Source organism: Dama dama, chromosome 24, assembly GCF_033118175.1.
Source record: "Dama dama isolate Ldn47 chromosome 24, ASM3311817v1, whole genome shotgun sequence".
Lineage (NCBI taxonomy): Eukaryota > Metazoa > Chordata > Mammalia > Artiodactyla > Cervidae > Dama > Dama dama.
Genome location: NC_083704.1, coordinates 22,478,484 through 22,494,086, shown reverse-complemented (window position 1 = coordinate 22,494,086; position 15,603 = coordinate 22,478,484). Strand labels below are relative to the sequence as shown.

At 49.3% G+C, this 15,603-nt stretch overlaps 1 protein-coding gene across 7 annotated transcripts in view; it reads left to right on the top strand.

Annotated features, from left to right (window-relative positions):
* The window catches only part of MTMR14 (myotubularin related protein 14), a 43,991-nt gene that overhangs the window by 9,198 nt on the left and 19,190 nt on the right, over positions 1-15,603 (top strand). For 4 of the 7 annotated variants that reach the window (XM_061128012.1, XM_061128010.1, XM_061128014.1 and 1 more), the window contains exons 4-9: positions 6,244-6,319; positions 6,627-6,687; positions 8,094-8,216; positions 9,228-9,301; positions 13,831-13,901; positions 14,500-14,574. In XM_061128012.1, the coding sequence (XP_060983995.1) occupies positions 6,244-6,319; positions 6,627-6,687; positions 8,094-8,216; positions 9,228-9,301; positions 13,831-13,901; positions 14,500-14,574 (480 nt within the window). Of the gene's footprint in view, positions 1-6,243; positions 6,320-6,626; positions 6,688-8,093; positions 8,217-9,227; positions 9,302-9,750; positions 10,177-12,310; positions 12,653-13,830; positions 13,902-14,499; positions 14,575-15,603 lie in introns of those variants that run through there. The other 3 variants (XM_061128011.1, XM_061128015.1, XM_061128013.1) reach the window with 2 other exon arrangements.

The window sequence follows — 15,603 nt, the reverse complement described above, 5'->3', positions numbered from 1 at the left end:
AGAAAAGTCACTGCAGATGGTGACTGCAGCCATGAAATTAAAAGACGCTTACTCCTTGGAAGGAAAGTTATGACCAACCTAGACAGCATAATAAAAAGCAGAGACATTACTTTGTCAACAAAGGTCCGTCTAGTCAAGGCTGTGGTTTTTCCAGTAGTCATGTGGATGTGAGAGTTGGACTATAAAGAAAGCTGAGCACCGAACAATTGATGGTTTTGAACTGTGGTGTTGGAGAAGACTCTGGAGAGTCCCTTGGACTGCAAGGAGATTCAACCAGTCCATCCTGAAGGAAATCAGTCCTGAATATTCATTGGAAGGACTGATGTTGAAGCTGAAACTCCAATACTTTGGCCACCTGATGCGAAGAGCTGACTCATTTGAAAAGACTGTGATGCTGGGAAAGATTGAAGGCAGGAGAAGAAGGGGACGACAGAGGATGAGATGCTTGGATGCCATCCGACTCAATGGACATGAGTTTGAGTAAACTCCAGGAGCTGGTGATGGACAGGGAGGCCTGATGTGCTGCAGCCCGTGGGGTTGCAAAGAGTCGGACACGACTGAGCGACTGAACTGAACTAAACTGACAGTTGTCTTGTTGCCAGGCAAGTTTGGGTGGTTACCGGGTGCCTGGTGTGGTGGGAAGCAGGCCAGAGAATCAGAACAATTCCAATGCCATTTTTTTCAAGGGTGAGTCTAGGTAGGAAAGGGATGTCACAGCGGAGGACTCTACCCTGTGTCCTGGAGCCCTGCTGCCTAGGCTCTGATCCCGACTCTGCTGCTTCCTGCCTGTGCAAGACCTCCATTTCCTCTTCTGTCAAATGGACAAAATAATCATGCCTACATCACAAGCTTATGAATAGATTAGATGAGATAAGTTGTTTGTCCATTCTTTCAGTAGTGTAATTTACCAGATATTTATTGAATATGTATCATATTCAGGCCTTAAGGTACCTCAGCATATATGATAAACAAAAATTTGCACCCTTATCAAGCTTATATTCTATTGAGTGTTGTTAATTTGGTACCCAAATATGGTCTCATTTCACCTATTTTTATAATCCTTTGATGTATTAGATATTCCCATTTTGCAGATGAAATGAAGGCTCAAAGTGGTTAAATAACTTCCCCAAGTTTACTTTACACAACTTGAGAGCTGAGATTTAAACTTACTGCAAAACGCCCTCAAGTTACTACAGTGTAGCTTAGGGCCTCATAATGTGGTATCAGAGGAACCCACCAAGATGGGCAGTGGTGTGGACTGATAGGCATGGCTTCATTAAGTGAGCGGGACTAGGCTACGAGCTTTGGAAGAAGAGTGGGAGGGTATTCCAGGCAGGTACCTGCCTGGGGGCTTACAGTGAGGCAGGCATGAGAAAGGCTGGGAGACTACCTCATGGGAGTGGAAGTAAGTGGCGGAGCTGAGGTTAGAAGGGACTGAATGCAGGAGGCTCAATGCTGGCTGAAGTGTTTGCATTTGCCAGACAAGCCTCTGTGATTTCTGGACAGGGAAATATAGGATACAAATATCATTTTGAGAAAGATTAATCTAGAAGAAGCAGACTACTAGCTTGGAGGAGGGGAGGAGAGCAGAAATGTCTGCCCCCTATTCTGTTCATCTGGTAGGTACCTGCGTGTGCTGTGGTCCTGGTGCCTCTGGGACTTTAGTCCATTCTCCCAGCATGAAGGCAAGGGCTAGGGCAGGGCAGTGGGAAAGAGAAATGCTGGACTGATTCCTCTGCCTTTGTGCCTTCATGTGACAGAAGAGATAGGAAAGGAAAAACAGCCACAGACTTTCATAGGGTAGGTCTGTTTGCTCTCTTCTGTGCCTTTCTTTCGTAAAGTGGAAGAAGGGCAAGTGTGACAGGTGAGGCGGGAAGCCACAGACCTCATAGAGTTGGTCTGTTTTAGGGGAAAGTATGTCTGGGAGTGAAGTTCCGGAAATTGATCATCTTGAAGCTTGTTTATTCTCCCTTCCCCCTTTGGAAAATTTCGTGTTGCTCTAAGCTCTGACACCTCCAGTTTAGATAATTACTGTGTGGATCATAGTGTTTGTCACTAGAAATTATGTAGGAAATACTCAAACCAGTGCTTCCCACAGTGTGTTCCATAGAACAGTAGTTTAAGGATATGCTTGTGCAAAGCATTCCCTCTCAAATAAGATTGAGAGACATTGCACCCTAGATTCACCCTGACCCCCGAGCTCCAGATTCAGGAGGTACATTGGTAAGCGTATGTCACTGTAGGAAAGGCTCTAAGAAATCCTGAAGCAGAGGAATCTGTGTGGTGTTGTCAGGTCTGTTCTTTCTCACTCTGCAGACCTTGAGGAGGGAGTTTCCAGAATGCACTTGGGAAATTGAGGTGAGACTTGAGAGAAAGAGCCCCAAGGCAACACATTTCAGAGGGAGGGTGAAGAGTTGGAGGGATTATTCTTTTCTTTTTTTTGCTGTACCCCAAGGCTTGTGGGATCTTAGTTTCCCAACCAGGGATCAAACCCAGGCCTGATCAACAGTGAGAGCATGAGAGCTCTACCTGCTGGACTGCCAGCAAATTCCTTTGTTGGGGGCAAGGGTGGTATTATTTTGAGGAGGCTTTGACGCTAAGGGCTTCATCATTCATCCTGCTTTCTTCTCCATTTGCACCTTCTTGTCTGTTGATGTGATCCCATTGTGTTCCCTGTAGCTTCCCCTGACTCAGTCGTGTTCACTGGCTTAATACCTACTTACATGCGTTTTATTCCTATTGTGTTTGAAAATCTGCTGTCTCCTCTCTGCCGTAATCCCTATGAGGACAGAAGCCGTGTCTTATTACTGCTGTCCTCCCAGTGTCTAGCAGCTGCCCACCCAGCTGGTGTGGGCAAGCTCTCTAGGAAGACACTGCTCTTGGGTTACACAGTAGTGAGCTCTGTGCTGGGTTCTAGGGGGACAGGTGACTGAGACAGTCTTGTCACCCTGGAGCTCAGTGAGTGGGGAAGGCAGAGCTATGAACTTGAGGATCAGGAGATGAGGAAGAACAGGAGAGGGTCTTCTATTGTGAGGTGGGCATCTTGTCCTCAGGTGGGTTTCCCAGCAGGCCCTAACGAGTTTGGTGACAGCAGCGTTTTCTGTCAACATACCCAGCCAAGCTGGGCCGGGGAATGTATGCTCAGAAGTGCCAACTTGCTGCTTCCTTCCAAACTCAGTCCATTGTGACTAGTGCAGCTTAGGAACTAAACGTCTGATTTTGTTTCATTTCAATTAATTTCCATTTTATAATTGAAGCAATGTAGCAATTTTTTTGATTAAACACAATTTTCTTTTGAGGTAGGACTACATTACCCTTTACACACTGAAAATCATCCTATTTGAGATGTGCTGTAATTATAAAATACATGTTGGATTTTAAAGACTTAATCTAAAAAATGTAAAATATTAATAATTTAAAAAGTGATTATGTGTTGACATAGTAATATCTAGGGACATATAGGCTTTAAATAAGATATATTATTAATTTTTTAATAAAACTCAATTCAAGCATTTAAGAGTAAGCTGTTCTCATGTGTCATTTTCTTCCCCATCACTTGTATCTGGTTTTTAGGCAATTAAAATTGGAACAGCTCCTCTTTCTCTCTGTTTCCTCCCTTAAGAAATGGGGAGCAGAGATCAGCTGCTTTTATTCTGTATGCCAAAGTTGGTACTACATTTACAAATCCTACAGAGCCATCTTCCTCACGCAACATTAGAGGTCACTCCTGATTAGGTAAATGGATAGCTTTCAGAGTGTATCCTGCTTTCTCAGTGAAGAGCTAAGCTTAAAGTATGGAATTGGTGGGCTGTGCATTGGAGCCATGAAGCCCAGGAGCAAGGTCAGGCATGGACCCGCCCATGGGGTACGGCTTACCCCAGACTCCAGTTCTCAGGACCTTCCTGTGGAGGTTGGTGCTTCACTTGGGAAGCCAGCCAGTCGCCCATCCTCCCCCACCTGTTGAGTCCCCTGGGCTGGGTGTGGCTGCCTCTCTGACCAAAAAAACAGTGACGGATCGAGGGGATTTGGGGAAATTGGGGAGCAGAAAGAAGAATCTGAGCCTTGAGAAGAGCTCTGAGCTCAACAGCTCAAGAGGGGATGTGTGTCTGCCTGAAAAAGATTTAATAGAAATAATGGAAAGAAGAGTGAGATTTGGTGCCACAGCTTGGATGATGGGGGAGGGGTACATGGTAACATGTGCTGGTCAAACTCAAACAACCACCCCCCGCCCCACTTGTTTGCTCATGAATCAGACCTCCCCCAATACCATTGGAATCTTGAGGGTCCTCAGCCTGAAAATGGACACTCCACTGCTGCAACTTCTAATTACTAGGCTGGTCTCTTCCGAGTAGAGGATGTTATTTGAGGCTGGAGAGGGATCTGTGGATGAACTTGGAGCTATAGGTAAACTCTGGCGTGTACATTTTTATCCGGAGACAGTTTGTCATTATCATCAGATTTGCAGAATCCTTCTGGACCCAGAGAAAGTGAAACATTCCCTCGTGGAGTGCATCCTACTCAGGCTAGCAGGACTCTGCCCAGGCCCTTCTTTACAGGCTTCCAGGACAGCCCTACCTCAAATGCGTTCTGTCCCAGCACTGGCAAAGCGCCCCCCGGATTGTAGCAGGTTGTTCTTCTATCATTTGCCCCCTGTCCTAAGCTGCCAGTGATGACCTGCCAGTTCCTACCATGCCCCTTTCCCGTGGCAGCAAAACTGTTTCTTTCCCACTGTCTTACAGGTGGAGAAGGAGACGCCCTCTAGCAATATTGTACAGTTTTCCAAGGACCCTCCTTATACTGCCAGGCTGCATGACCCAGTCAGAAATTTCCCCCCTCCCCCAGTTTAATCTCCCAGCCACCCTCACTGCCTCCCTCAGCCTGTAGCTAAACCCTGGGGTCACCAGATCCCAGATACCTCTTCCCATTCCCCCACCCCTGTTGGATCTCATCAAACACAATTTTTAAAGATTCAGTCTTAGAATCAGATAGTGAGAGGCTTCCCTGGTGATCCAGTGGTTAAGAATCTGCCATGCAATGCAGCGGACATGGGTTCAGTCCCTGGTCTGGAAGTTGAAATCCCACACGCGGCAGAGCAACTAGGACCTGACACAGCCAAATAAACTTTTTTTAAAAATTAGATAATGAAGTTCACACCTGTTGCCTGGTTTCTAGAGTTCTAGCTCTTGCAATGCTGCTTCAGTGATGAGCAAAGAGTAAAAGCATAGTTAAGCACAGTTACAGTTACTACATTCCTTTAGTACGTAAGAAAGAGATGGCAAAATTTCTTTTAAAAAAAAAAAAAAAAAGGCCCCAAACGTTTCTCCCTTAATTGACCCTCCTGCTCCAAAGGTTTCCCTTCCCTGTGCTAAACAGTTGCAGCGACAGCACACAGGCTCTGGAGGGAGGTGGGCTCGGTCAGATCCCAGCTCACTCCTCACTGTGGGATCTCAGGCACTGCTTCACCTCCCTGCGCCCGTCACTCTTTTCATCTGTGACGCAGCAGCGGTGCCTGCACCCAGCCACTCTTCCCTCATGGGCTTGTGAAAACCCAGTGGAAAGGTGGTGCTTGTGTTTCACCGACATACTGACATGCACATGTGATAATCGCCAGGTCTTAACCCAAGTAAGACCACTTACACATGACAACCACTGAATCTACCCATTACCATTAGTGACACTCTGGTGCCTCTCGTTTGGGAGTGAGAACCCCTTGACAGAGGCTGTAGGTTAAAATCTAGGCTTGCTTCAGAGAGACTGCTGTCGCAGTGGCCCTGATGCTGAGAAGACTTTGGGCAGCACTCCTGCACCCATTCTGCTGGTCTGGAATGATCAGAAGAGTTCCAGGGCTTCCCCTACTGTGTGCACTTCAGAAAAACCACCTGACTGTTGGTCAGAGGGTACAAACTTCCAGTTGCAAGATGAATAAGATCTGAGGGTCTGATGTACAGCATGGTCGTTATAGTTAATAACACTGTATCGTATACCTGAAAGTTGTAGAGAGAGATGGTCTTAAATGTTTCCACCACACAAAAAAAGAAATGGTAATTATGTGACCTGATGCAGGTGTTAGCTAACTCTGTGGTGGTAATGGTTTTGCAGTATGTTAATGATGCAAATCAGCATGTTGTGCACCTTAAACTTACACAATGTCATGGGTCAATTATATTTCAAGAAAGCAGGGAAAAGTAGAACCAAAAAACTCCAGAAAACCATCTGACCCTGAAAATGTGATTTCTCTCCCAGCACATTTGCAGGTCAGCCACACTGGCTGGATGGGGGGAGCTGTATGGACGCACTGGCTACAACTATATTTTCTCAGGTGAGCCTTGAGCTGCAGCCTCTGTGACTAAGAACAGGAGCCCAGTCATGGAGAACAGCTACCCAGGGCCACAGCGGTGGTGGTGGTTGTGGGGATGGGCAGCAACCTGGGGTGGGGGCAGGGGCATCTAGAGCCCCTCCCTTCATCATCTGAGAAGATGCTTGTGGTGAGAAGAATGCCAGGCATGTGGGGCATCAGGTCCTGGAAAAGGGAGGAGCATGGTCCTTTGGGTGGAACCAGGGGTCAAGCAGCCCTTGCATGGAGCCCCTGCCACACCCCAAGTGCTGACTGCAGGTTCCTCCCACAGGGGGTGCAGACGACGCCTGGGCAGACGCGGAGGATCTCACGGAGGAGGACTGTGCTGTTCGGTCAGTGCCAGGCAGTTACGGGTCTGGGCATGGGTGAGGGGCAGGTGTGTGACCAGTGGTGGCCATTTTCAGCTGATGGCTGTGACATCATCAGTGGTCCAAGTGAGTGGATTGGCTTCCTTCATCCACATCCCTGAAACAGAGTGGTTGAAGTCTGCCCTGTAGCCTTACTGCAGCTGACTTTATGAACTACCTGAGCAGTCTGTCTTTATCCTGGCTGCTCACCAGGACCCCAGAGAGAGTGCTCCAGTCCTGGGGTTCCTGGCACTGCAGGCCCAAGACATGGCGCAGACATCTATGTGTCTTCAAGCCCCATGGTTTCCAGGATGTTGATGTCCGGCCTACCAGGTGATGCCGGACACACTTGGCCTGGGGACTGTGGTCAACACATCGGAGATGCGGGCACCAGGAGTTCCGCAGCTGGGTGATTGGCGCCACGAGGGAGTACAGCACAGAGGAGTGCTTTAGGTCCCCTGAAAGGGAGGGAGGGGGCTGGCTCCCACTCTTCTACCTCCTTTCTAAATACTTTGTAGAAAATGACAGTAATGGTGTTTTGGAAAAGCTCCTTTGCATGGTCTGTGCTGCATGGAAAGTCTTTAACTGGTATCAGGCATCTCTGGAATGCACATCAGCACCCTAGTCAGATCAGCTGCCCAGAATCACGGCTCGGAGCTTGAAAAGGCATCTCGCTGTGCCCAGCTTCTGCCTGCTGGTTCCACGAGCAGTGGCTCTGGCTTGCACACAGGAATGTTTGGCTCTTCCCCCGAGATCAGACGACCTCTGCCCCAGCCAGGCCGTCTTCCACATTGCGCACTGTTCTTGGCGTGGCATCTGCTGGGTTCAGCAAAACAGTGGGCATTAAAAAAATAACGGTGACTGTTTATTTGTTCTACTTTTGCCTTTATCTGTATGACTGATCAGAAGCAGAGGGAATTCACTTGCTAGTATTTTACAGTCAGTTGATAAAATTGCTCTAAAAAGTCCATCTCCCAATGAGAATTCCAATCTGTTACATTTTGAGCAAGTCATATGGCTAAAAATGGTCATAAATGGGGGAGAGGGAGGAGGGTAGAGAGAGATAAACTCTAATGGAAGCTCAGAGACTCGACCAGCCACCAGCCTCCTGCTTTTTAGAACTCGGAGATTATCTTGAGTCTTCTGGCTTAATGTCAAGCAGCACCAGAAAGCCCTTTCCCGCCCCAGCTGCATATTGCTTCTCTTTGTGTCCCAGAGAGCAGGATAATCTCTTGGAAAGTCACCTTCCCTCACCTTCACTGGGACCGCTGTCCTGTCTGGCCCTCCCAGCTGCCCTGTCCTGGAGGAGGGAAACAGAAGTGCTCTTGTAGCTCCTGGACTCCCGGCAATGGACACTCAGTGCAGCTTCTCCCTCTGGCTGTCTGTTTCAGAAGTTCCGACACGCATCTCTTTGATAAGGTCAGAGGCTATGACATCAAGCTGCTCCGGTACCTGTCAGTCAAGTACATCTGTGACCTGATGGTGGAGAACAAGAAGGTGAAGTTTGGCATGAAGTGAGTTCAAGGCACCCCGCTCCAAGTGGGTGGAGGCCATGTCTTCACAGACTCGTGGGCTCGGGGATGGTGCAAAGCAGTCACCAGGGCACACTGGGTGCCAGGCCTTGAGCATCCTCTTCCTGTATCCTCGCACAGCCCTCCCTATGAGGAGGTTCTCTTGTCCCGCTCATGCAGGGGAGAAACAAGCCAGAGAGGTTAACTCACTTGCTCGGGGTGGTCCAGTAGGCACCGAGGGAGCCGCCAACGTCTCGCGTACTCTGCTGCCGCTCCGCCATCTCTCGTGGATTAGTATCTCTTTTAAAGTGGATCCAAAAAAATAAGGTGGATCCAGAAAATCAGTATTCACTCAATTTTTATATGCTGAACCAAGTGTTCAGAGGACAAAGAAAAATGAGAAAAAATGGAGCCTGGGTTGGGGTGATGAATTTGCGGAATTTTCCCAAAGTGTAGCTTGTTTATTTTTTTTATAAAACTGACCTTTAATTATGCCATGTTTATCTTAGAAAATAAGCCACGCTGAGGCTAAGTTATAGCTCAGCTGTCTGTAGGTCCCCCTGTCCCTCCGTCATCTGTCAGAGTAGTCCTCCGTCTGTCAGATGCTGCGGGAGCATCCTTGCCTGACACTGGAGAAGACGGTGGAGAGGAGAGTCCCCCTCGGGGCCCCTCCTGAGCAGCATCTCGGTTGTTTTGCTCTTTTCTCGCTGCGCTCTCAGTCAGGGCGGCTGTGCTTCCTTCATCTGGGAGGCTGATAAAGATTGTGGTTCTGTGGCTTCAGGTCCCACCGCAGGTGCTGTGGTGTCGGGGAGTCAGTGCTCTCACCTGGTGACTTCGGGTAGGCAGCAGAGAGGTCCCGTTCATAATTGTTCAAAGTAAGCCTGGCTGAAGGGCCTCATCCCAGCTTGGAGAGAGGTTTCTGTAGCAGGAGGGTTGTCTGAGGCTGTGGTGGTGCTTGTGGGGACTGGCATGCATGGGTTGTGATGCCGTAACACGTTGTGTCCTGTCTTGTAGTGTTACCTCCTCCGAGAAGGTGGACAAAGCGCAGCGCTATGCCGACTTCACTCTCCTCTCCATCCCGTATCCAGGTAGGGGCTCCTTCTAGGGTCTGGTCAGGGGACAGGCTTCCCAGGACTGGGGCTCTCGTGGCCACCTGCAGGCGCTGGCCACTCAGGTGCTCAGGTGCCCTGGAGCTCCCCGGTAGCATGCACTGCTGCTCAGTGTGGGACAGTGTGTTCCCAGTCCTTGGCCCTCAGCTTAGGGTAGGACACTGTCCTGGCACGGGTTTGCCCTGGGTGGGGCCCAGGGATGGAGTCCAGACTCAGACCCAGCCTCCTTCAGCCTTGATCGAGTCCTTCATCGTGCCAGTCCCAGGTTTTCTCAAGCATCACTGGAAGTTGGTGAGGCTTAGCTCAGGGTCTTGTCGGATTAGGTGAAGTCAGGTTGATCAGCGTGCTCTGTGCCACTAACGTGCTGTTCTTGGGGTCAGCCACCAGTTGTGCCTTGCTGACTGTTACTATGGTGACGTTAGCGCTCTGTCCTCAGTTGGATGTGGTTGGTGGTCTCACCACATTGCAGAGCGCTGTGGTGAGCACGCAGCTGGCTGCATGTGTCTCTGGCACAGACTGTATGCAGTCTGTAGCCAGGGCAGTGTTCTCTGCACTGCATGAGTCCATTGGTAGCATTGTAGCCTTCTAGCAACACCTGCTTGTTCAAGGAGGTATGAGAGCCCTAACCTCAGCGCCAGACTTTGTGAACAGACAGCAAAAAGTGAACTCATTGTCCTTAAAATCTCTCTCCTGCTCCTCAACACTAGCCCTGCCTTCGGTCCTGTGCTGGATCTGTCTCTTCATCTTGGAGCCATGGGGCCAATGGCAAGAGCAGACTGGTGACCCCAGGTTGCTGTCTAGCCACAAGTCCTTCTCTAGAAACTCAGGTTCATCTGGTGCCTGGTGTGCAGAGGGTATCCTCATCAGTGTGAGCTGGCGGTACCTGAACCACAACCGCCAGTGGCCTGGCTGTCTCACTCTGGCCTCATTCAGGGACTCTCCTCCCTCTTCTCTGCCAGCTCAGCATGTGGTGGCTTGTAGGACTGGGCGTGCATCTCAGCCACAGCACTGTGTCCTTGAATAAGTCCCCTAACCCTTCCGAGGATAAATGAGGATAACGCTGTTTATTTCTGGGTGATGTGCCAGGTCCAGCCCTGACAGGTGCTCGCTGACACTGGGCCGAGTGACGGGTGCATGGGAGGAAAGGCTTGTTTTGGGCAGATACTGAACCGTTACAGTGATGCAGTGGGCTCGGCAACATCAGAGCTGTCAAGAAGATGTCCCACCTGGGGGTCTGCATGAGGGCTTCCGTAGTGTAGTTTTCAGGTTGGTTTTCAGACTAGGCTCCCCATTCTCAGGAGATGCTTCGGGGTCCCCAGACTGAAGTATTCTGCCTAATGGGAGAGCTCTGTGTTGGCTGAGGACCCAGGCGTCAGCTTTCTGTATTTGTATTCAGGTTCTCAGTAGGACTTGGTTTAGAAAAAATTGTTTAGCTCCAAAACAGTGGCACAATATCCTTTCTGCTGTCATTGGGCAACTTGTTATAAGACTCCTGAAACTAACACCATTTGACCCAGTTATTCATTAGGCTGTAATCCAGCCAGCCTGGGCCTGCAGATGTTCATCACATGAGTTTATTTTTTTTGCCACACAGCATGTTAGTTCCCCAAGCAGAGATTGAACCCATGCCCCTGCATTGGAAGGCAGAGTTTTAACCACTGGACCGCCAAGAGAGGTCCCTCATCATGTCCATTTATACCCAGCGAAACATGGGTAATGTTTTCATTAATCAGAATAACAATTACATAAATAACAGCACAGCCACCCATAGTATTGTAGAATGAGATATTACACAGTCATAGAAAAATGCTTAGGCATTTTTCTTAAGCACAATACAAAATGAAATAGTAAAATCTCAACTGTGTGAGAGGAAAGTGCTTATACAAAGGATAAGAAAGAAATATGCCAAAATGGTAAGATGATACTATTTATCTCTGAATTTTTTTCCGTCTTCTTCCCAGGATATCATGGACTGGATCTGATAGTCGTGTGTGTGTGTTGAGGGGAGAATAAGGAGGGTGGGTAATCAATAAAAATTCAGAAGCCTGGGGTGGGGGAAGATGCCATGTGAGGCCACAAGAGAAGCACCTTTTACTTCCTGTGCTTATGTTCTTGAATTTCTTCATCTGCCTATATTACTTCATAACAAAATGAACATTATCCAGATCAAGTCCTGAAATGCACTCTGCTGCCATTTTGGGGGTCTCTGTTGCACCCTCTGATGAGTTTGAAGCCCAGACAGGAACTGTGGTGGTATCAGTTCTCTGTTAGACTAACTTAGGCTTCGACTGGCCCTTGAAAATGAGAAGTGTTCTGGGAGCACTTCCCTCAGGCCCCAAAATAGACGGGGCTGAAAACTCCCGAGCACAAGTCTAATTTTTTTTCTTCTCGAGTGAGCGCCTGCTCTCTCTTCACTTTTGGTGCCATCCCTTTGCTTCTCAACAGGCTCAGAAGCCCGTTGAGGTAATGAATGTCAGGCCTTGCCCTGGGTACCGAGGCTGTTTTAATTCCCTCCATTTCTCACAGTCGATTGCTTCTGTATCACACGCTGCTCAGAGCTGGCCCTGGAGCCTGCAGTGTTGATTTGAGTGCTCGAGTCTGAGAAAGCAGAGCACTTCACGGGAGCTCTGAGGAATAATTGGTGTCTCTTCTAAGCCTGGGCTGATAAGCTCAGGGCCTCTGTCTGATATTTATATTTCTTCTTTCTCCCAGTGAGGCACCCAGGAATAGGCTGAAGTGTTAGGGCTGAGTATTGTTGCCTGACTTCCCCGTCCACAGAGGGGCCTGGGGACTTAGAGTGAAGGAGGACAGAGGTGGGGGGTGGATAAGAGCCACGTGTCCAGGACACAGCGGCTCGGTCTCCAGATTTTTCCCTTGAGAGGAACCTTTCCTTTGTTCCCTGGGATGACCTCAGGCTGAGCGTGGCCCAAGGAGCTGGAGAGTTCCATGAGAATGTTTATGGCCTGTGGCTACCTTGACAGAATTCAGACAGTTGTTCTGTTGCCTTTGGGGACCTCCGCAGACTTGGACCTGTGGCCAAAGGCTTGTGTCCTTCAGAGTTTGTGTTGGCTCCGGCAGAGGACCTGAGGAATGCAGGAAGCCTCCCGCCAAGCCCCCGGCCCTGGCCGTCCTGGCCGCGTGGTGAGGGCAGGCCTCACCCCCCCTGGATCGAGCGGCAGGGCTGCGCGGGGGCTCTTGCTTCGGCTCCAACAGGAAGGTGGCCCCAGTCTGCTTCTGCCTGCGGGCTGTCGGTGCTGCGCCAGGAGTTCTGTGTGTTACTCCGTTTCGTCCTTGACCACTGGCGAGTGAGAAAGTCAAGGCTGAGAGAAGGTAACTCGTTCATGGTCACAGAGCTAAGCTGAAGGCTGAGGCTTGAGGCTGGGGACGTTGGCAAGGCCCTTTTCACTCGTTTTCTCTCCGTTCCTGAGGTCTTACCTTGGTGGTGGTTCTTACCTTGGTGGCGTTTCACTTGTTGAGATGGGCGTGTGTCTGGAGCCCCTGTCCCAGTTCAGACACTGTCCATGGTCCTTCCCTGCATGTTACAGTGCTCAGTCCTCACTGAAAGCCTGTGGGCCTGCTGTAGGCAGACCTCATTTTCCTGCTGTTCAATTTATTACTCTTTACATAATACATCTTTTATAAACTGAATGTTTATGGGAACCCTGCATCAAGTCTGTTTGAACCATTTTTCCAACATTTGTTTACTTCATTTCTCTTTGTCCCATTTTGATAGCTTTCATAGTACTTCAAAATTTTTCATCATTACTACATTTGTTATGGTAATGATGATCAGCGATCTTTGACTTTACTGTTCCAACTCATTGTAGGCTTAGATTTTGGTCAGCAATTTTTAGGAATAAAGCTTTTTTTTTTTGTTTTTGGCCACACCATGTGGCTTGCAGGTTGTTGGTTCCCCAACCAGGTGTTGAACTGAGCCCACGGCAGTACTCTTTTGAGTCCTAGCCACTGAACCTCCAGGAAATTCCCTCAAGTATTTTTTATATTTAAGGTATATTGGTTTTTTTAGACATCATGTAATCTCATTTAATAGACTATAATATAGTGTAAGCATGGCTTTAATGTGTACTGGGAAGCCAAGATTTGCATGGCTTGCGTTATTGCAGTATTTGCTTTATTGGAGTAGGAGCAGGATGATCTTATGTGACTAGATAAGTTGCTGAGAAAGTGCTGCCAGGGTTCAAATTGTAAGTCCCGCTTTTGTCCTCTGGTTGTTGGCACTTCAGGGGCACATAGAGGAACCTGAAATGAAAGGAGCGGTGACCAGCAGCCACTGAGCACAGATGGAGAGAAAGAGAGGTGTGCAGGCGGGCGGGTCTCATCAGGAAGGGTCTATGACTGGAAATCGGAGGAGCATCAGAGGCGCCCGCCCGCCCAGTCCAGTCCCAACTCGTGTCAGCTGGTGGCCACCTTGGTCCTCCAGCACCCAGGGGCGTCTCAGGACACTGGGCCGGGAAGAGTGGTGTTGTAACTCTGCCCTTCTTTTCCAGGCTGTGAATTTTTCAAGGAATATAAGGATCGGGATTACATGGCTGAAGGGCTCATTTTTAACTGGAAGCAGGTATGAACAGTACCACTTGTCAGCTTGGGTCTTCTGTTCGTTTGTGAAGGGAAACCAGCTAGAAAATTTTGAGGGGAAAACAGCTACCCTTTTCATTTCTTTTCTCTTCCCTGAATGAGTCTCATTTTTTTTCTCCCTCTTCTCCTTATATATACATGTTTAAATTCTTATCACATACTGTTCTCTCTCCCCCTTTAGTTTCTCCCTTTCTTTAAAAAAGTTTTCAGGGACATGGTAGGAGAAGTGCTTCATCTTTGCTCCAACACCTTCTGTGGGAAGATGGGGCAGCCTTCTGGTCCTCCCCAGTGGGTGGGAGTAGGCCAGGAGCTGCTGGAGGCTGATTCCAGTCCATCACCTCTGTCTCAGAAGCAAACACTCAAATGGCCAACTGAAAAACTCCACTTGGCAGCAATAGCTGGTTCCTTTGATTTTTTAATCTTTCCCTCTCAGGGTGGCCCAGGCATCTGGCTCAGAGAAGGCGAGCACTGTCGGGGGACACCCTGCCTGCCCATGGTAGCCACAACTTCAGGGTCTCTGCCTGTCACCATAGCGTCTCCTGGTGGCCAGCCTGTGTCTCACAGTGTCTTTCTGTCCCCAGGACTACGTCGATGCCCCTCTGAGCATCCCTGACTTCCTGACTTGCTCTCTGAATATTGACTGGAGCCAGTATCAGGTGAGGGGACCCCTGGTGCCCACCCCACAAGCCCCTCAGGCAGAGGTCTGAAGGCCTGGCTCACCTCCAGTCTCTGACAGCCTAGGAAAGGAGGAGCTGTTGTCTGTCTGACTCTCTCTCCTGATTTGCTCTTGGCCCAGAAAATCAAAGGTTTCTGAAGATGACTCACTGAAAGATATGCATCCACCAGGGGGTTCTGTTTCCAGAGGAGGACTGCATGGAGTTTGCTTTTCCGGCTCTGGGACTTAGTGACTTTTTTCATTTTACCTTTTAAATGCATGTTCCATCAGAGGAGGTGCAGCACTCCCTGACCTGATTTGCTCATAGAAACCTGAAAGTTATTTCCATTGTGCATCTCTCTTGTCACTGTCTGCCGTGGAAGGGGCACCAGTCTTACTGGACGAACCCATCTGTCTGCCATGTCTGGCCCACACTGTACAAGCCTGTGGCCCATTAGCAGTCTCCTTGCCACCTGCTTCAGCCAGGACAGGGAGCCTCATTCTGCCCACTGCCTTCCCCACACCTATTCCCTCTGCCTGGCTGGCCCCCCCAGGCTCCTCTTGCCTGGCTGACACACTGCCTTCAGGATTTGGCTTGAGTGTCCACTCCAAGAAGACTTGCCTGATGGGCCGCCTATCCCCATCCCTGGGGAGTTGGATGCTTGCGTTACATTCCCTTTAATCCCTGGGCATGTCTGTCTGGGAGTTTTCCACTGAGCTCTAGTTACTGATTTATAATAGAGCTGCTTCCCCATCTTCTGTAGACTGAACACCAGGAGGATGGGGAACCACGGCTTGTGCATCCTAGAACTGAAAATGGCCTGGAGCCAGAAGGCTGAGCCGTTGAATACCTAGAAAACATCCTGCTTCCGTTCTCTTTTCATCTTCCCCCGGGTCTGGACAGTTCCCATTCAGCCTTGAGATCTCCCTCTCCCAGAGGCCCAGCCCCCCCCACCCCACCCCCGCCATTACGCAGCTCTGTGTTCCAGTATCACCTTGGACTTTGTTATCCTAGTAGCAGATGGTCTGT